General features: G+C 45.0%; 1 protein-coding gene and 2 long non-coding RNA genes across 4 annotated transcripts in view; 1 reads left to right on the top strand and 2 right to left on the bottom strand.

The window, feature by feature from the left end:
* Window positions 1-2258: 2258 nt before the first annotated feature.
* On the bottom strand, window positions 2259-3519 carry LOC307045215. Its single transcript, XR_013809822.1, has 3 exons — window positions 2648-3519; window positions 2482-2548; window positions 2259-2342 (listed from the first exon to the last, which is right to left on the bottom strand). It is a non-coding gene; the product is annotated as an uncharacterized lncRNA (long non-coding RNA).
* Window positions 3520-11263: 7744 nt separating this feature from the next.
* On the bottom strand, window positions 11264-21548 carry LOC307044205. 2 transcript variants are annotated; one of them, XR_013809574.1, is made up of 3 exons: window positions 21428-21548; window positions 13581-13682; window positions 11264-11946 (listed from the first exon to the last, which is right to left on the bottom strand). It is a non-coding gene; the product is annotated as an uncharacterized lncRNA (long non-coding RNA). The 2 variants fall into 2 exon arrangements; XR_013809575.1 differs by having other exon boundaries at window positions 13549-13682.
* ttc27 (tetratricopeptide repeat domain 27) overlaps window positions 20275-21624 on the top strand; it is a 168082-nt gene continuing 166732 nt past the window's right edge. Inside the window, exon 1 of the mRNA XM_079689264.1 lies at window positions 20275-20581. Within this exon, the coding sequence (XP_079545390.1) occupies window positions 20491-20581 (91 nt within the window). The 5' untranslated portion in view covers window positions 20275-20490. The remainder of the gene's footprint in view (window positions 20582-21624) is intronic.

A 21624-nucleotide genomic window follows, 5' to 3' on the forward strand; every position in this document is an offset into this window, starting at 1 on the left:
CATGCCAATATTGATGTGTCAAATCTGGGAAATTAGCTGCATGTGAGTTTTCCTTGACTGAAAAGTTTATTTGTACGTTTGTTGACATTTATGTGCACCTGGTTGCAAATCAGAAGGCTACAGTTTATATGGGACGTGTTAACAATATGATCAAAGATCTGTTACTGTTACTTTTTTGCTTACTATTTAGTGTCCCACACAACCATATTCAGGACTTTAAAACAAGCCTTTTGAGAGTTGTAGAATGTGGGCAAGATCATTCACTATTCATTATTTAGCTTTTACATCAGGCCATACCTTTTTATATAATGTCCCAAATAACCTTTTTTTAAATAGTCCTATTCAGGCCTGTGAAAGAGGTTGCTCTGAGTTGGCTGCATACCAGTTCAAATGTATTCAGAAGGCATTGTTTTGCTTGACTAAATGCTATGATGCTAAGAAATTTTGTTTTTTGTCGACTTAGTTTGGGCTTTATGTTGACCAACTAATGTGAAAAGGCTATATATATTTATATATATATAAATGTACATATGGTACTGGTCTGTGAATTAGGTTAAATGTGTGTTTTGCTTGACAGTGAGGTTAGTATGTAAATGTTGGGGGTTTTATTTGCAGCTGATGTTATGCCAATGGGACAGACTGCAAGGGACAACATGTTGAGATGTGTTTTACTTTTATACAATGTTCCACACAACCATTTAATTGTTGTATCAAGGCTTGTGATATCTGTTGAAATGTGGGACAACGTTCAATATTTCTCCTTTTATATTAGGTTGATTTGTGTTTGTTTATTATTCAACACAACAATGTTTTCATATTGTTGTCATATTCAGGCCTGTGCAACAGGTTCTGAGTTGGCTGTATGCTAGCCAGAAAGCATTATTTTGCTTTACCCAATGCTATGATTGCCAAGCAATGTGTTTAAATATATATGGGAAGGCTATATAGTACATACAACAATACATTGAAAGATATGTTTTTATGTTGTTTATTGAATAAAAAAGGCATGTCAGTAAAGCATATGTCCGGCCCTTAATGTGATTCCAATTTCCCAGAGTGGCCCTTTGTGAAAATGAGTTTGACACCCCTGGTCTATGCCATTCAACCTTAGCTGTTGTTCAATGGCAGTTGTAATGGACTCCGCGTCAAAACCCTTCAAATCTACCATAGCTAGTAAATGTTCTTGCACACTCCCCCCAGCAACATATCGGACACACACAGCTAGCTGCTCAGTGCTGCCATCTGTTGCTTCGTCAGCCATCACTGAAAACATTCCAGCCTCCTTAATGTCTTTACTGATAGCTTTTGTTATCTCCTGGGCACAGCACTGAATTACTTCATTTTGTGATGAAGGTGACAAGTATGTAGTGTGTGATGGTGCTGAATATGTCTGAAGGAAAGGGTCGAACTCTTTCAAGAGGTTCATGCATTCCAGAAAGTTCCCCTGGTTGTCGCTGGACATGCCCTCATCATGGCCACGGAATGGGATATTTTGTTTTCCCAAAAACTTGGTAACAGCCACAACCCGGCTGAGGTACTCCCGTCTCTCTTTTATTTCATGCTCACTGGCAGAATCCAAATGGTCGACAACACTGCCATGAGCCTCACTGGCTTTATAACTACACCAAGACTGCATGCTTGCCTTATGTGCTGGTGATTTCTCATGCTCTCTATAGACATCCAGAGCTTTTTTCCAATTTTGAAAGCCAGTGTTTACAAAGGTGTCATTCTTCAAATGTTTCCCAAATATTCTACAGGGAAAACAAAGCGCTGCATCTTTAGCCTTGGAATATTCCAGCCATGTAAAGCTTTCAAACCAGTTGGCGTTAAATGATCGATTCTTTGCACCAAAGTTGTGCTGGGGATATTTTGACAACTTAACTTGGTTTGGGCCAGACTCCTTTCCCCCAAGATCACTTGTATGTCCCTCAAGATTGTGGACACTGCTTTTTTCTCTTGCCCCCAGTCTAATGTTCTCTGCCACTGTGGCAACTGTTTTCTCAGTCTCATCTCTGGGGTGTGATCTCTCCGGCCTGTCTGTCTCTTGTTGTCCTTCCTTCTCTCTCTGCCTTTCCCCTGCCTCAACCAGCTCAATCTCTTCTGCCCTCTGACTCTCCTGTCTGGTGCAACGTACAAAAAAATCATATGCTCAATAGTTACCTCAGATAACCATTAAAAGTTCAAATAACATTCATCACATCTATAAGTAGGGACATTTACAGTAGCTAACTACATTGTCAGCTGAGTCTCACTCTCACCTGTCAGTGTCATCTCTCAGTGTCATCCCTTCCTGTGTCCCTTCAATCTCCTCCTCTCCTCCTCTGCACTCTGCTGCACTGAGTCTTGAAACAACATGAACATATTACAGTCTAATGTCTGCATTTTCATTATCTACATTTTTACATATGCAGATGTAAGGTTACTTGTGTATAACCTGTTTGCAGTTATTCCTAATTAATATTAAATTAATAGCCATATCACCTCTGCTCGTGCTCATCAACATCCCTCTCTCCTTCACCTCCTCCGACACTCTGCTGCTCCTCTTTGTCTGGACAGATATGTAACTGTTAGGCTAGTGACCAGTGGTGAACTCAACTTGTGGGTTGTTACCTAAAAGTGGTTTGGGTTGCCTTGTTACCTAGCTTACCTCTCTCATTTCTCCTTGCTGCTTTATCCCTGCTCCGAGCGAATAACTTTCTGATGTCCATTTACAAGATACTAAATACTAAAATACAGAATACTATCAAATCAATCAAATCGTGAAGTGATAAATAATGGGAAACCAACGCCGGAGCTAAAAGGTATGTTTCAAAAGACGGTTAGGATAACTCCATCGACTACTCACGTTCAAAGCCACATTTCTTTGAAAATGTTTCACCTCAATAATAGATTTCGTGATTTAAGATACTTGGGTTTATATATTTCTAAATCTGACACTGAAACTGTCAGTGCCTCACCAGCCACGAACCTCAGCGCATGTCACTGCTATTCACATCTCCATCCATTTAGCCTAGTCTATTATGTTTTATAAATTATTAAAAAGTGCTATTTATACAAATCACATAACATTTAACAGTGTAGCCTATACGATTAGCTTCCAGGCAAACTCATTAAAATATATAGCCTACTCCTGTGTGACCTTCACTTCTAAAACTAAGATTATGTTCATCGTAAAATTACGTTGCTTACCAGATTGACCGCAAGCTTTATTTCATGGTATCCTGAACTACCAAGGCAAAACACGCATCAACACTACGGGTTATCAGAAGGGACAAAAAACATTCGAATAAACAAATGAAAGCAGCGTGTGCTGAATAGGACTAGTCTTATGCTGTGCAAGAGAGGTTTACAGTAGCAAAATTGAGTTCGCATTGTTAGAAATTAAAATCAATGTTTTGATGGTATAATGTAGCTTAAACATACCGTCAGTTTAAACGCTCTTTTATACTGAAAAACCAGAAATTCTTGTGCACAAGCAGTTAAGCTTTTATTCTGAAAATCCTTCATCTACGGTTAGCATGTAGCTTGTGGCTAATATACGATTCCTAGAGATGAATTGAGAAGCGAAATGACTTGGTGTGGTGAAAACCGAAACCTACTGATTTAACACTACAACGATAGATGTCGAGATACTACCATGTTGAATATTAAATGAAAGTACAGTTTATTTGAATACATTATTGTTTACAGACGAGAGTAGCATGTGGCAACATCCGGAATGACCGGAAACCAAACGAGCCGAGAAGTATTGTTTAGAGTATTGATTACAGCGTTTAGAATGTGTTAAATGAAAAGTGATGAAAGAGAATATGAGGAGAAACGGCGTGTTAAGCATATATTGAATGTGAAAAGAACCTATCCTCTGTTTAAATGCAATAACGGACATTGGAGACGAGGTGAGCCGGCTGGCGGGGAGGAGCCAGCAGAGGATATATATAGCAGCGCCGGAGGAGAGATCCGCTGTCTTCTTCTTGCTCAGGAGAACCAGATCACAGCTGTTTTCTGCCGGAACAATATTCTGTCTGTAACACTACCGCGCCTTTTTTAATTAAAGTATCCCATTTGAATCTTTTCAGAGACTCCATTTAGTCTCATTTTAAAGCTTCTCTCCTGGACGCGAGAATAAAGAACATATTTAACAGCATTGACGGCCACAATGCTTGTAAAAGACGCTCCGTGCAAAGGGGTTATAAAGTTACCAGACACACGGGCAGGCAAGTGCATAGAGTTACTAGTCCGATAGGAAAGTTACTAGACCCGGGCGTGCGGGCGTGTCGCCATTTCGAACCCTGAATAAATTAATAAATTAATAAAAAAATCAGTGACCCAGGCATACCGGGGCACCTCAGATCTACAGGGGGGCACGTGCCCCCGTGAAAAGGGTCTCGCGACGCCGATGATTGGATCGTGAGGCAAGGGAAGCCAGCCGCCTCTGGCTTCCCTTGGCATGGCCCTGACCAATCACAGGTTGGCAGGGGCATGACGTGAGCCTCATCTGATTGGTCAATCCCTCCATTTTTTTTCACCAAGGGAAGCAAATTTCGGCTGGCCTCCTCTCGCAACAGAGAGTGCAATCTACTGTTTCACCATAACATCTAGAGGGGCGCTGTTTCACTCTTTGTAAAATACTCAATGAGAATGGGGGAGAGACGGGCCGGCAGCAACACACAACAAAGAATTTCCGAAACTAAACGAAGTGTTTTTATTTATTTATTAAAATTATAACTACAATCCGAAAAAACAGGGGAAGCCTGGCTTCCCTTGGCCTCCAGGAGAAAACGCCACTGGTGGTGGTTATCATTACGTCTTACTTCCAAAGGCTCTGTTTGGTGAGTCACTTTAAACAACAGCCGCCCATCGAGACCACTCGCTTCAAGAGGCTGGGGTAGAGGTTTAGTTTTTATGTCCCATTTTTTAACTAAACCCCAATCCATAAGACTTTCGTCCGCCCCTGAGTCAATGAGAACACCATGAGTAACTACATTGTCTCTGATTTTTACCTGGATCCGGGTCAGGGTGCGAGGAGGAAAGTCAGAGGAAGAGATCCGGCTCACCAACGTACTCCTTTTCATTGGTGAGCCTCCTCTTTTACCGGACAAGCCGCTTGTGGGTGTCCGCGCTGCCCGCAGTAGAAACACAGACCCTCCTTGAATCGACGATGACGTTCTGCCAGCGACAGCTTGGCACGGCCCAACTGTATTGGCTCCTCCACGGAGCCAGGGGGCGCTGTTGTCCGGAACGCAGGTGGTGAGGGGTGACGGAGCCTCCAAGAAGAAGTAATATCCAGCGGCGAGCGTCTCCTCTGGAGAGGCGGATCAACCGCATCCTTGGATTTATTCCTTCTCCTCTCCGTCAAACGATTGTCTATCCTTATAGCCATGGATATGACAGAGTCCAAGTCAGCGGGCAGACCGAGAGGCGCCAGCTGGTCTTGTAAAGAATCCGAGAGACCGCTGACGAAAGCGTCAAACAATGCAGCGGAGTTCCAGCCGCTGTCGGCTGCCATAGTCCGGAACTCGATGGCGTAGTCAGCCACACTCCGCTGATGTTGTCGCAGCTTGATCAGAGCCCGAGCTGCTTCCCTGCCCTGCGTGGTTTGATCGAAGGTCTTCCTCATAGTGTCAATGAAGTTTTCCAGAGACCCGCAGATAGGCGAGCCTCGGGACCATTCTGCCGTGGCCCACGCTGCTGCTCGGCCGGAGAGATGAGAGATCATAAAAGCCACTTTGGAATTGTCCGTGGGAAAAGCAGCCGGTTGGTGGTGATAGTGTAACTCACACTGCACGATGAACGGCCGGCAGCCTTCTGAGTCTCCGGAGTACTTTTCGGGTGGAGCCAGACGCATGGAAGCACTGTGCGGCTCAGTAACCCGGTTGGGATCGAATCCGGTCACCGCTGGAACCGGAGGAGTCGTAGGAGGAGAAACAGCCTGCAGGTGAGTGAGCACACGCTGAACCTCTGCTGCCAGTAGATTAACTTGGGTCGTCACCGATGTTTGTAGTTCCCTCTGGCTGCTGGTTAGATTCTGCACTCCCTGCTGCATGGTGGCCATATGCTCCTCTTGTTGCCCAAGACGTTGGCCCTGAGAGCGGATAGCGTTCTTAATCTGATCTGAGCCGGCTGAGTTCATTTTGATGGTCAGTTCGTACTGTCAAGGGGTGAACACTGAGGCATGAACTCAATTGCACGACTCAAAACTCAGACTCAGATAGCGTTTCAAAATAAAGACTTTACTGGAATTTTGCACAGTAATAAAATAAGGAAAACAAAACACTCTTTCGAGGAAAACTAGAATCGTGATCTATAGCATAGGTCCGTGAAAGGTCCGTGAGGTAAGCCGATACGTAGGTCTTCGAGAGACAACGAACTGACAATTAACAGGAGGGAGCCAACACAATATATACACAGGTAAGCAGTGTTGTGCTAGTTACTGAAAACCAGTAACTAGTTACCATTACTAGTTACTTCATTTCAAAAGTAACTCAGTTACTTTACTGATTACTTACACCCAAGAGTAACGCATTAGTTACTTAAAAAAAGGGCTCCCATTAATGACCTTATAGCCTTCATTTCAGTACTGTTATTGCATTGGAGAATAATACAATCTGTTGATCAAGAAATAGCAATAGTAGAAATATCCTGCATGTGTTCTACAACATACCTGGCAATGGCTTTATCAACTTTTCCCTGGCTAGCAGTCCCTCGGTTAAAATCCAGCCGCTGTTGCTTAGCAGAGTCACTCTTGCTGGAGTGGCATCGGATGAGTCTGGGTCTGTGGTTTTAGCTAGGCTACTAGCTTAGTCCCAGCCAGTGGCGGCGCCAGATTATCTTTGTTGGGTAATCTATGGTAGGGCTAACCCATACAGTGGTGGTTCTCAAGTCAGTTTTTGTAATGTAATGACATACACACTATATCACAATTAATCCTAGAAGTTCAACTGTCTGTCTGCAATTTACTCGGCGCGAGTTTGGGGACTTTTCACTGTGAACCTGACGTATCAGTAATGCATGACGCAGCAGACCCAGATCCCTAGAGAGAAATCTTATATCTCTATGACTCTGAGCAGACCCAACGTTTCGTTGCTCTGATTGGCTGTAGGTCTATTCAAATTGCATTCGGAGGCATTTTTGATCTGACCGCGGCCGCGCTGATATTATAACGCAAAATAATTTCCACACCTAGTGTATAAAACTCCCCCACTACTTAGACTATTCCTTGCACCCCTCTAGCATAAGCCCAAATGGTATCAACCATATTGCATCAGTAACGTGCACTTGTTGTTACAGCAGGATCAGTTTGTATGTTGTGGACACGACCGGTAGATTTTCGCAATCCGTGTTAACAACATGCTTACTTTAATATACTTTTTCATGGTCGGGCTAAGGTAGGGCTAAGCCATTTCTTGGTATGGCTGTAGCCTACCCCAGCCATACCCTGGTGCTGCCACTGACTGTACTTAAGTACAGTTTTCATCTCTGTTCGTCTCGCTGTTGGTGCCGCTCACCAACGTCTGGGAGCCGAGACTATATAAAAAAAATAACGGAGTAATGCACCATGTAGTAACGGTAACTGAGTTACTGAATTAAAAAAATAACGCGTTAGTCCCGACACTGCAGGTAAGTAAAGGGGACACAGTTGGAAACAATCAGGGCGGGGAAAATAATCAAGGACGCAGGAGACAGAAAGGGGCGGGGAGCGTGGAGGCCTGAAACGAGAGGAATAAATAATTAAGGGCATAGACATAAAGCACAAGACAAAGGGACATGACAACTCTAACATAAAGAATAAACTTCACTATAAGTTTCTTGGACATGACAGAGAAGCTTTTCAAAACTCAAGCTTATGAAGACATACCTCCGGTCGTCAATGGCACAAGAATGCTTAGGTGGCCTGGCTATCATAAGCATCAACGCACAGTTGGCACAGCAGCTGTCATACGATGACCTTGTTGATGACTTTGCATCCAGGAAATGCAGACGTGTTCACTTGTAAATGCATACTGAAAGACATACATGCACATTGACCTGACTGTATAAATATGTTACTGTGTTGTTAATGATAACATTTTTTGAAAACTACTTAGTCTCCCAACATTTTTTTTTATCCAAACTACTTGGTGTCCAAAACATTTTTTTTTTGGGGGGGGGCCCATCACACAATCTCGCTTGGGGCCTCAAGTTGGCCAGGGGCGGCCCTGATGTTACGTGTCCCAACCAATCAGAGCACACTGTGCTCACAGGGAGGGTGGGGGCAGGAGCTATTAGAGCTACAACCACAACGAGCCGTTAAAGGCAGAGAGTGAAATTCAGTGAATACACGTAGTTTACAGAGATGCTGTTTGAGAAACCAATGTGAGTTGCGTTTATCTTTACCCATGGATGCACAATAAGAACGGACCCATATCGTCTTACTGCCTTCCCACGGAGCTGTAATAATGGATATATTGCAGATGTTTGCTGAAATTCATTATCATACTACATGGGCTGTATGATTAAATCTTGTACCGTAAATGTTGTATTAAATAAAGTTAATATTACCGACGTTAGATTAACGTCCCTGTAGCTTCATATTGCACTAAGAAGCGTATTGCACTATATATATATATATATATATATATATATATATATATATATATATATATATATATTGTGGTGATTGACATTATTCACCCGCGGATCTATGGGTTGGGGTATTGTTCTGCACGGACATTTGAGTGAGCCGGACTTCTTGTTTCCGCCAGTCTTCGCTTCCCGGGCTTGAAGTGTTTACATGTGTTTTGCAGATGCTTAATAAAAGTCTAGCTTGTACCTTCGATACCCCGCCTCCGCCTCCCATTTCTCGGCACCACATTGGTGACCCCGACATAACTCTTGTTGAAGGATCCAAGACTGAACCGAGCATGGCAAGTAACGCCGTTTTTTCAAACTGCCGGAGTTTTGGGAGACATCTGCGGCTGCATGGTTCGCTAAGGCGGAGGCTCAGTTCGCCCTCCGCGGAGTGACTGACGACGAAGGATGCTATTTTCACGTCGTTTCAGCTCTGGGGAGCTCCACTGTGACCCGGACGGTGGGCTTTATTACATCTCCTCCTCCACAGTATAAATATGCAGCGTTCAAGGCTTTCCTGCTTAAGACTTTCGAGCTGTCACGGTCGGAACGGGCCCGACGACTGCTCGCTATTCATAGCCTGGGGGACAACAAGCCTTCTGACCATAAGGCGCATTCACACCGCAGTACTTTTCCCACAAGGGTTCATGAGAACTTAGTTCATGAGAACTCTTTAGTTCGCATGAACTAAGTACAGATCGCGTTCACACCGGAATAAGTCCCTGGGGGTGGATTAAGCAAATGAAGCCGCTGACGTCACTTCTTCTTCTTCTGCTTTGGGTTTACTGGCAGGCTACAAACAACTTCACGGCGAGTACAGTAGGTGGCGGTATGCACCTTAAAGTTGCAATCCGCCAAAAACCGAGAGAAGAAGAACCAAGATAAGAAGAACAACACAAACTTCCGACCTCAGACATGATGGGGTTTACTGATGTTGTGGTTTTTGTGCTCGTGTTATACAGCGTTGTAACTGAGTTATTTAAGCCACAAAAGCAGATCTACACCACCTCTAATGAAATAGCAACGCTGCTTCGGAAGCGAAGACGCTTTATCAGTAAATCAGTAAATCATAATACTATCTAACTTAGGATTTGTGGAGTTATGTGGGTCATTCCAGAATTGGGGGACATTTCATGTCCCTCATATAAAAAATCTTGGGGACCAACTTGCATGTCAAATATAACATTTAAAATAGGGATTTTATTTACTTTTTTTGGTATTATTCTATTGTTATATGTCTCTTCTAATGGTAAAATGAATTGTTAAATCATAAACATATTTTAAATAACAGTAATTTTGCACAGAAGGTGTGTCCCTCAACATGCGTTCAACCCTGTTACCCAAACCTTTTTAGATTGGCACAGGAAGTGAAAAAACTGTAAGTCAGATGACACAGTGGAAGTGACATCAGCAAGCCATGTGCTAGTGCCATGGGTAGACCAAAACTAAGTCCTCTCTTTTATTTTTCATATTTTTACAATCTTTTCAGTCGTAAAAGAGTGTGGCACTCTGACCCACTCAACCCTGTTACTGATATTATCAGAATAAAGCATATTAATTTCAAAGTTATCTTTCTTGCATTAGATATCCAAGTTTGTCCTTGCCTTGAAAGTAGCATTACATGCTACATCTGGCAATAATTCCTGAGGTTAAAGCTCAGCATTGATTTTCAACCCTGCTAATTTCAACCCTGTTACTATAATTAGAGTAACAGGGGCAATTCTTCATTGGAAAATATACATTTGATGCCTAGCTGGGCACATTTTTTTTTTTTGATGGTTTATTATCTGTTCTCATTTGTTCAGAGTCGGCATCTCTACGGTGCTTTGCTGTGTGCACGAATTCTGCTCCTCTGTTGTGACGCTACTCCTTCCTGAGTTTATGCCATGGCCGAACTCTGAGAAGTTAAAGGAGATGGCGTTATTTTTTGAGCGCAGATGGGGTGTGCCACAGTGTGTAAGTGCAGTAGATGGATCACACATCCCCATTCTGAGACCAGAGGAATACCACAACGAGTATTTCAACCGCAAAGGCTGGCACTCGCTCGTCCTGCAGGGTGTTGTGGATGGCAAGGGCCTATTTTGGAGTGTTTTTGTTGGCTTACCAGGTAGCATGCATGAGAGCAGAGTGTTAGGCATGTCGTCACTAGTTTGAGGATAGGGGTGGTCTACTTCCTCATGTGACAAGGGATATTGGTGGACATGATGTGGGTTACTATATCCTTGGTGACTCAGCCTACCCCCTGCAAAGATGGCTGATGAAACCGTTCCAAGATAATGGAAGGCTCACACCCGAGCAACATGTGTACAACTTCAAAACAATCTGAGCACGAGTGGTGGTGTAGAACGCTTTTGGCAGACTGAAGGGCAGATGGAGGTGCTTGATGAAGCGAAACGACTGCAAGATTGACAAGATAAAAATCCAGGTGGCAGCATGTTGCATATTACAGAACCTTTGTGAGAGTAATGGCGATGAGTACAGGGCCGAATGGACTGCCTTACCTGGCGACCCAGCTTGATGGGCCAGCGCCAGCCATTGGCGAGGCTGGGGGGCAGCCTCCCCAAGACACGCGCACAGCCCTTATGAGGCATCTCAACAGCGTGTAAATTGTAAATTGACAATAAAGCTGATATTTTGTACAGTGCTTTTGGTTCTCTCTTTTATTTAGCAGTCAAGACAGACACACTACAATAGTGCAGACACACCACAGTTACTGTATATATAATAACAATACAAAATAAACTGTCCCAGGTGTAGGGATAGGCTCAGCAGCAGACACACCTTAGTGCAAAGTTAAGTGTCAGTATCAAAACAGTGGCAACGCTTTTATCCAAAGCGACTTACATACTTAATACTGTGGACAACCACAGGAGCAATTTGGGGTGAAGTGTCTTGCCCAGGGACACAACGACATGCTGACTGCAGTGGGACTCGAACCTGCTACCCCCCCGATTCAAAGTACAGCACAATATCCACTGAGCCACAGCCCCCCACTATATATACACACTACAGCGAAGAAGGCCTGTTGGATTTAACCAGCTCGGAAAGCACTGCCAGAAGCCCAACCTGGAAGGCCTGTTGTTGCTGAGCAGACACCTCAGCCTGGCATGCCGATGCGTCAGCCTGGCGCGACATCACGTCAGCCTGGCGCGACATCACGTCAGCACATCACCATGACCAGATTGTCGTCGGTTTCCTGGGACTTATGAACAGACAACATCTGTTCGTTGTGCATCTCCCTGCTGGCCATGGCACGTCAGTCCTCACTCTCCTTGCTGGACACGGCACGCCGGTCCTCCATCGCCGCGATGGTGTCAAGGAAGCTCTCATCCCGCTTTCCTAAGAGGACAAATAAGCAAGATACAAGATCAGTTTATTCTCCATGTAGTTTTACAACATACAAGGAATTTGTTTACTAGTAGGTTGTTCACGGAGACAACATTGGACAGGGTGCAGGCAGGGACAGTGTAAAAAATGCAGGTGTAAAGTAGAAGGTGAGATAGGATCAAATAGCATAATATATATACACACACACTTTGTGTGTATACATATATATATATATATATATATATATATATATATATATATATATATATACACACACATACACTGTGTGTGTGTAGTGCCCTTATTTATTGTTTTGTATTTGTATTCAATGCTTGAACTTTGTTTTTTGTCAAAAAATCTTAAGAGTTTTCTTACCGGAAGTCATGTGACCTTTAGCCCGGAAGTTTACGTTTGTGAGAGAGTGAAAAAAGGCGCTAAAAGTGTAAAAGATGTATTTTCACGGTGTTTCATAATTGTACCAAGACGGAAATAAACGTGATTAGTGGACATCAGTTTGATGCATAACGTTCTTTTCAAGACCAGAGTAGTAACAGTGTGCTGCCAACCCTACCGATTTGGGCGGTAGTCTACCGCTTTTGACATGTTTCTACCGCCTACCGACTTAGCTGGCTTTCCCTACCGATTTTCAATCTTTCAAAATAACAAATAAAAATCACACTACATGGACACTGTACTTGACTTCTGGCGGACACCTTTTGCAGCGTGTCTGTGATTGCATCATACAAACAGTCCTCTTTGTTTCTGAAAGAGAAACAACGTGCAGACCGGGGGTAACGCTGCCTTTCCTCTGAACCCCCGGGGCTGATGGGTAATCACTCCCAAAGGAGTTTAAGGGAACAGAGACGAAGCATTTGAGTCCTGCAGGATTTCCCCGTTAATATCAGTGTCTCGAAAACACATGTTGGCGACTGAAAGACATCCAGTGTTTGGTCTTTTCCTGAAGCATTCTACACCTACAGTGTCTCAACTGAAAGAGGACCACAAACACACACAAAATATAATAAAATTTTGAGATTTGGGGATATTTATCTCCCATTCTTTCACTTTTTCTGACATTTTCAACACCAAACATGTTGTTAATGTCTCTGTTTAGTGAACTACAGCAATCTGAAAGCCTGTACATTATTTATATCACATTTTAACAGTAGAAAAATGAACGAAATGACTTTTTGAATGCAGTATTTTCTGATTTATGGCGCAACACAAAGATATTTCGCTCTGTGCAAACCTTTGACTCTAATATGTCAGCAACATGACACAAGAATATGAACCTGGATTTATCCAATGTTCACACAAGAGTTCTACATCCTGACACATCCTTCACATTCAGTCTCAACTGAAAGAAGACCAGAAACACATTCAAAATATAATAAAATGTGGAGACTTTGGGATATTTATCTCCCATTCTTTTACTTTTCGGACATTTTACAGACCAGATATGTCGTTGATGTCACTGTTTACCAAACTACCACTTTTTTTGAAAAATGCATAAAATGATGCAATATATGTTAAATACATGGTTTATACATGTAATTAGGTCATTTCTTCTGATTACCTAATTTGGGCATGCACATTTGCCGCGCGCAAACCTACCTCTTTTGGATTTGGAAAGGTTGGCAGTGTACCTTTGCATTTGGTTGGTGGAAAGGGAGACGAGCGAGGACTGCTGTCCCGATCTGGAGGGGAAAGCTCACTCGTTTCCAGAAAGAGTTGTCCCATCTCTGCCCCTGAAAGACACGATTAGTTAGTGAAGCAAATTACAGAAACGCGCTTTGGCCGAAGAAGCCGACCGGTTCTTCCTGGCAACACAGCGTTTTACCCCGGAGGTGCTGTTCCCGACACGCAGCGGCACCTTCCCTGGTACAGGAATGCCACCTAGCAGAAGCTCCGGGGCCGACGTCAGCAACTCCAGCCCTGGCCTGTGTTATTACCATGCACGCTACACGGCGAAAGCGAAGATGTGCCGTCCCTCCTGCACCTACAAGGTAACGGGAAACGCCAAGGCCTGCGCTCGGTAGTGGCCGCGAGCGCGGGCACATCCAACCGGCTCCTGTTCATCAGGGACACCCCTCTCTGGTCACCTTTGTGACACAGGAGCCCAGCGGGGCTTCCTGCCGGCTACCGTGGAGGACGCCGCCGGTGGAGGCCACGGCCCACCTTTAACGTCCGCTAACGACACCCCTATTCGCACCTATGGCACAAAGACAGTGGACCTGTGCTTCGAGGGTCAGCGGTTTAAGTGGGATTTCGTCACGGCTGACATCTCCTTCGCCCTCCTCGGCGCAGACTTCCTGTGCGCTCACGGGCTGCTGGTGGACGTCAAGAACAGCCGCCTGGTGGACACGCTGACGTTTGCCTCGTTCACGTGTACCCGCGGCGAGGCCTCATTCAGCGGGCTCTTCAGCTCACTCTCACAGGGCGACAAGTTCCAGCACCTTCTCAGTGAGTTTCCCGACTTGACGCAGCCCACCTTTTCCGCTGCCACTACCAAACACGGGGTAGAGCACCACATTGACACTGAAGGCCCCCCTGTCTACGCTAGGCCCCGGCGGCTCAACCCTGACATGCTGGCAGTCGCCAAGTCGGGGTTCGTCAACATGGAGCGTCTGGGCATCATCCGCCGCTCAGACAGCCCTTGGGCTTCGCCGCTTCACATGGTCCCTAAATCAGCCGGTGGCTGGCGACCATGTGGTGACTACCGCCGCCTTAACAACGACACTATTCCAGACCGCTACCCGGTCCCTCACATCCAGGACTTATCTGCACACTTGGCGGGCAAGCTAGTTTTCTCCAAAGTGGATCTGGTGCGGGGCTACCACCAGGTGCCGGTGCACCCCTCAGACGTCCCCAAAACTGCGGTAATTACGCCGTTTGGCCTTTTCGAGTTCCTGCGTATGCCGTTTGGACTTAAGAACGCAGCTCAGTCCTTTCAGCGGCTGATGGATTCAGCGCTCAGAGACATGCCATTCATCTTCGTCTATTTAGACCAGGGGTTCCCAACCTTTATTGTGCCAAGGACCGGCAGATACATTAAAAAAAAATCGCGGACCGGTTGTCAATTTTAGCTGATTTTAATATTTACTCACCAGCAGGTGGCAACAGAGGCTAATTGTATTTAACAGCCTGAAGAAATACCAATATGCATCCAAAACATATTAATAACGTTTAAAACCAGGATACAATTAAAACAAAAAATTAGGACCGCTTTACAAATATTAATATATAATATAATATAGCCTAATATAGGTGGCAACAGTGGCTAATTGTATGTAACAGCATGAACAAATAATAGAACAATATGCATCCAAAACATATTAACAACTTTTAAAACCAGGATACAATTAAAACAAATTAGGACCACTGTACACATGTCAGGGAGACCCCTGGGCTTGTTTGCCAGCCATAATAACGTCATACCGGGGCGTTCGTTCCGGTGCACTCCGACAGCATTTAGCACTACATCGAGATTAATATTAAACTAACTTATTTTCGGAACACCCACATACCTATGGAGTTGACCAGATGTGTGTAAATTACTGTTCATGGTAATTTGAAAACAAATGCCGTTGTTGGACACACACAAACACACCGAACATACACACACAGACAGCGGAGCTGAGCAGAGCACATACACACACACATCATGCGCCTTTGTGATCGGACATTTCCATACAACGAGTAATAGGGGGAATAATCGGGCTGTTCGATGTGTGTGTGTGAAACGTAGCAGCCTGAAGTGGGTTGTCTCCTGTGTGCTCCACTTCCTATTGGCGCACCAGTAACTTTCTCTGTGCACGAGAGGCTGAGACCACCGACGCGTCTGACTACGCAGTGGGCGCGGTGCTTGAACAATGAGTCGACGGCGCCTGGCAACCGATCGCCTTTTTCAGCCGCCAGTTGACTCCCATGGAGCGCAAGTACAGCACTTTCGACAGAGAACTCCTTGGTCACTATTTGGCGGTTCGCCACTTCCGTTTCCTGCTGGAAGGCCGGGAGTTTGCGGCGTTCGTGGATCACAAGCCACTGACCTTCTGCATGTCCAAGGTGGCCGAGCCGTGGTCCGCCCGACAGCAACGCCAGCTTTCGTACATCTCCGAGTACACCACTGACATACGACACATCGCTGGCAAGCCTAACGTGGTCGCGGACTGCCTCTCCAGAGCTGTCATCGGAGCTGGGCCTCGATTACCTCCGCATGGACGCTGACCGTGGGTTATGATCGGCATCAGGTGTGCCCCCAAAGAAGACCTGCAGTCCTCGTCGGCAGAGCTTGTCTATGGCCAGATGCTACAGGTCCCCGGGGAGTTCATTCCCACCGCCACTGTGCCCTGGTCTGCGGCCGGGCAGCGCTCCTCACCGCTGGAGACCGCCGGGACATTCGCGCCCGTCCCCACGTCGCAGCACAGCAACCCAGCTTTCCGGGCGTCCCCCGGATTACGGTCGGCGGATTTCGTTTTTATTCGCCACGACGACCACCGCGGTCCCCTGCGTCCCCCTTACGACGGTCCGTCCAGTATGGGCTCAGAACAGTCTCATAATACACACATGCACACAGAAGGATTCACACTTGTATTTCATGATCCGCAAAAGGATTCACACTTGTGTTCCGTTTCATATCCATGTAAATAAAATCCAAATACAGAAAAAAGTTTTACATATGTATTTTTGATCCTCACATATTTGTTTTCCGTTTAAAACCCCTGCAACTGCAAACACAAACCGCTTTCTGTGCACGGATCGCTGTGCATTCGTGTGTGGGTTTTTTGAGACCCGATTCGTACTTGTAATTTTTCAGATTTCTCCTCAATTCTAAGCCAATCACATGAGCGCGCCCCCACGAGGGTAGATTTCTTGCGTTCATGACGTACCGCTTCATGTACGCATTTTGCGCAGTCTGGAGCTGACAGGTCCATGGAGCCTGCCTGCAGGTGCTAATCTCAGGACACCTCCTCCACTCTCAGTACATTGCCACTTTCCGAACAGGAAATGCACGCAAATACAAGCCTTTATATTATTAAGGTACAGCTCCACTTTCTGAACCATTGATGAATATAAATATAATATATGTGTGTACACAAAAACGGCAGGCAAAACCGTTTTAAATGTGTGTTTCCTGTATGGCGAATACAGCTGCTTTATTTATGTCTGTATGAAGTTGTTGTGAGTGTGGAAGGAGCAGCTACAGGTTAGCTTAGCCTAATCGATCAGCGCACTACGAAGCCAGTGCTAGACAGTGGACTGTCAACGGGGGGGGGGGGAGCCCCGTCGGTCATTATCGGCCGATATTCACTCTTAATAGTTTGATCGGTGCTCTCTATGAAGGCCAATCAGGAGAGCTGGATGTGATCGATATGGACATAAACGCGAGTGAAGTATAACCGGACGCGAAAGAGAGAGATCAGATCAGCTGCTGAGTCTGACGGAGACACGCAGCTCTGCATGATCACCTGAAGCTCCGCCCTCTGTTTAGCGAGCTGACCGGACTGCGCAAAATGCATATATGAAGTGTTATGAATGCAATAAATTAGCTTAGATGGCCCTGTGGGCCATCTAAGCTAATTTACAGATGGCCCTGAACCCAATAGAGATTGCCCTGAAAAATGCGCGCGGAGGAAATGGCACGAAGGGTTTGGGGGGCCTCCCCCTAGAACATTTAGATTTTTCCAGGTCTTACTGTAGATGCTGTCTGGTGCATTCTCTAGACTGAATTATAAGAGGAAACACCACAAAATTATATTGTACAATTTCAATTGTATTCTTCATTTCACTTGTTTGTTTGCTCTTGTTTGCTCGCTTGCATGCCTTGCATAGCTATAAGAAATACTTAAGTTGTTGGTCAAGACACTTTACATCTGATGAAGTCAAATGCCTTCCAAGATGTAAAAAAGTAGAAAACATTACATTCAGTTATAACTGCCAAAACAAACATTATTTACACTATTATGGCCCCTGTTAAAAATGTTTGTAATGTTATCTACTGTAAGTTGGTTGGTCCTCATCCGGAAGCTGACCGAGCAGACCCGAGCACCAGTCGAGAGGAGCCGAGCGCATCCGCGAAGCACACAACATGGTGACGTCGGAGTTCCCGTTAGCCGGCAAATCTAAATCTCTTCGGTCAAAATAATTTCCCTTTAGCGCAATACCGCTTCAGTTGCGCCACTTATGTGACAGACAAGAAGAGTATGTGACAGACAATAATAGTCAATTCTAATGTGTAACACGTAATGTGGAGAAAGAGATGTCCTGTCTGGGTTGATTGTGCGTTGATCTGTTGGTAATGCCTCGGGGCTCTGGTGGGCATGTAAACAAATGCATAATGCTGCGCTATACTTTGTGGCCTCATCCGGTTGCATAGCGACACTTATTGTTTAGGTGTCTTTTAATAAGCAGGTAGTCATATCATTAGCTAGAACTAGCTGGATCTGATCGATATGGACATAAACGCGAGTGAAGTCTAATCTGACGGGAGAGAGAGATCAGCTGCTGCTGCTGACGAGTCGACAAGCAGCTCTGCATGATCACATGCAGCGGTGAGCGGACAAAACACACACTTCAGGTTAGAATATCACTCGTAGCTATTTTAATTACCTATCAAACTACCTAAACTAGTTATAGATATGTTTAGTTTTACTGTCGGGTCACTCATTACTGGATCCGCGAGCTGCACGATACTGGCATAATAGATTGCCCGATCGGGCAACCAGCAGGTGAGGCTTCATTGCCCGAGCTAAATACTAGATGGCCCCGGGCCATCGGGTAGTCCTTATTGTCAGTCCCTGATGAGAGAAATTACAAGTACGAATCGGGTGAGCGTCAGGGGAGTCTCAAAAAACCCACACACGAATGCACAGCGATCCATGCACAGAAAGCAGTTTGTGTTTGCAGGTTCAGGGGATTTAAACAGAAAACAAATATGTGTGGATCAAAAATACATATGTAAAACGTTTTCCTCTGTTTGGATTTTATTTACATGGATATGAAACGGAACACATTTGTGTGTGCATTGAAAAACACAAGTGTGGATCCGGAAATACAAGTGTGAATCCTTTTGCGGATCATGAAATACAAGTGTGAATCCTTCTGTGTGCATGTGTGTATTATGAGACTGTTCTGAGCCCCTAGTTCAGGGTCATACGTCTCGGGGACAATAGCCTGCATGGTGGTGGACATTGGTGGCAGGCCTGAGACTGTGTCCGTTGATCGGATTAACGGCCCGTCTACACTACAGGCATCGAAAAATGCTTTCAACGCTTCGCCCATTCACTTGAATGGGGTGACGTAGAAGATTTGTAATCTTCGCCGAACTGCATTGTGGGGAGCATGGCATGGCTTTGCAAGCATCACAAGCATCTATCAGCATCAAAAGTTGAACAATGTTCAACTTTTGAGGCTCGATGCTTGGCATCAGCCAATCAAATCCCGTTTATGCAAATCCCGCCAGTGCAAGCGCTAGCCAATCAAACCGCGTGCAAGCTGGGAGAGCCAGACCGCAGTTAATTTCCTCATATTCCAAACGAGATATTACGGTAGCAGATCACCCGGTTCTTTAGGACCAGAACTATTTACCGGGATACAAACCGGAGGAACCAGGCATGGAGGGAGGTGGCAGAGACAGTGGGTGAAACTGGTAGGTTTTTCGCCTGTTTGGAGAGTTTATATCCAGTTTACTTCGTTTTAACATTGCTATTGCTTTGTATGTCGGGGGCGGGAGATTCATGTGATTGGTTGTTGGTCGCGTTGCTCGCAAAAAATCGCCAAGCTTCAGACAAGCCCAGCTTCAAGATTTTTTGATGCTGTTACGTGTACGCAAATTGACGTACTTGATGTGTGAACGAGCATTTTGGTGAAAGTTGCGCATGCGCTATGAGCGCACATACAGGTACTTCTCAGGCATGCCGGGTAATCTTTGACGTTTCGCTCTCTCAAAAGTTGGGCCATTTTATCATCATGCGCCAATGAGCAACTCTCATAGGAATTAATTAAGCCCCGCCTCCCACGCTGTATCCATTTCTTATTATACATCCATTATGCACGTCCCTGAAATATATATATGGATAAAATGGTAGGTTCATCCTGCATTATGAGCATTTTTACATTTGGTACCTAAAATACATTTTAGCGATTATACTATTTTTATTTGACTAAAGTAACATTTTTAATGCATGACTTTCACTTGTAACAAAGTATTTTTTTTAACTGTTATAATGTTACTTATACTTAAGTCTGATTACCTTTTCTAACTCTGATCGCGTGCCTATCTACATCATGATTCATGGCGCTACATGACTGAACTTTAAAAAATCCCAGCATCCCTGTGCAAGTTGCTCAGATCTCCCACAATGCAATGCGCATCTGTCATGGCTGCTCACTGATGGCACTTGCACCACATGTGTGGAAATAAACATAATATCTCTGACTGAGAAACACCGACTTGGCTCATTAAGAACGCGACTCTACTCCGGCTGTGATCCGAGACCGTTCAGACTGAAGGCTCCCGCTGTCGCTTCTCTTCGGCCGGCTACAGAGGGCTCAGTGATGCCGTTGGACGTGGAGCTCCCCGTGCTGCGAGGCTTCCTCACACCAAGCGAGGCAGCGGAATGGAAGCAGAATATGTTCAGTACTGCAGGTGAGACACCAGGCTATCATTACTTCACTATGTAGCCATTAGCACACCCGTGGGCAGATGAAGTTATCTGGTGAGCATTTTAGCTTTAAATGGCTTCTCTGTTGGGCTGCAGTAACGTTAAAGGTGGGTGCTTTTCCTGATGATGAAACTCACGGCAACGGCACTGGTTTAGCATTTTCTAGTAATACCAGCATTTTAATAGCTACTGAAGTGTAAGAAATTAAAATCAAAGTTTAAATGACGTAATTTAGATAATAGATTAAACATGCTGTAAGATTAAAACTGTTTTATTCTTAAAATACTTCATTTCCGGTTAGCATTAGCTAGTGGGTAACGTTATTGCTGAATGTTAAATGAATACAGTTTTATTTTGAAAAGCTTTATTGAAAGGCGTCTCCGTTGTCAACAATGAATTAACTTCCGGTTTTACGTTAACAAGGATTACAGCCGTTAAAATGCATTAAATAAAAAGGCATGAATGAGAATACAAGGAGAAAAGGCGTATGGAGTTCAATGAGCACACAACGTCTAAATCCTCTGATTTACGCGATATCACACAGAAGAACTCGAGGAGGGAGGACCCCCTTGCATCAGAGGAGGAGCCAGGAATTGGATATTAGGCTTGTTTGAGACGAGTTGCGGCTCGCCTCGAAAGTAGACGAGAATAGCCGATTGCAGCCGGGGGAGGTCTAAATAAGCTCGCCTGAAGTCTGACAGCTCGGAGTCAGCAGGCTTGTTTGAGAAAAGCGAGACCTTCGCAGACCTGCGCAATTTCGATCAACGTCTTGCTAGTGCGTTGCATGATGGTTAGTAATTTTATCTGACTTGCTCTGGAGGCTCACCTACATGAGACGTTGAAATCTTGCGGGACAAAGACGCCCGCAGCCTTGAGAGCGAGGCGCGGCGAGGCGGCGCAGTTCCTCTCCACGGGCTGCGGAAGCGAAATGCTTGATGGGAAACGACTCGCTGGTATCTCGAGCTGAGCGCTCATTGGTGGTTTTTACCACGTGCTGGTGATGAAAGTCTCCAATTGGCTCGACAAA

The sequence above is a fragment of the Notothenia rossii genome (genome assembly GCF_949606895.1).
Source record: "Notothenia rossii genome assembly, chromosome: 6".
NCBI classification, from domain to species: Eukaryota; Metazoa; Chordata; class Actinopteri; order Perciformes; family Nototheniidae; genus Notothenia; species Notothenia rossii.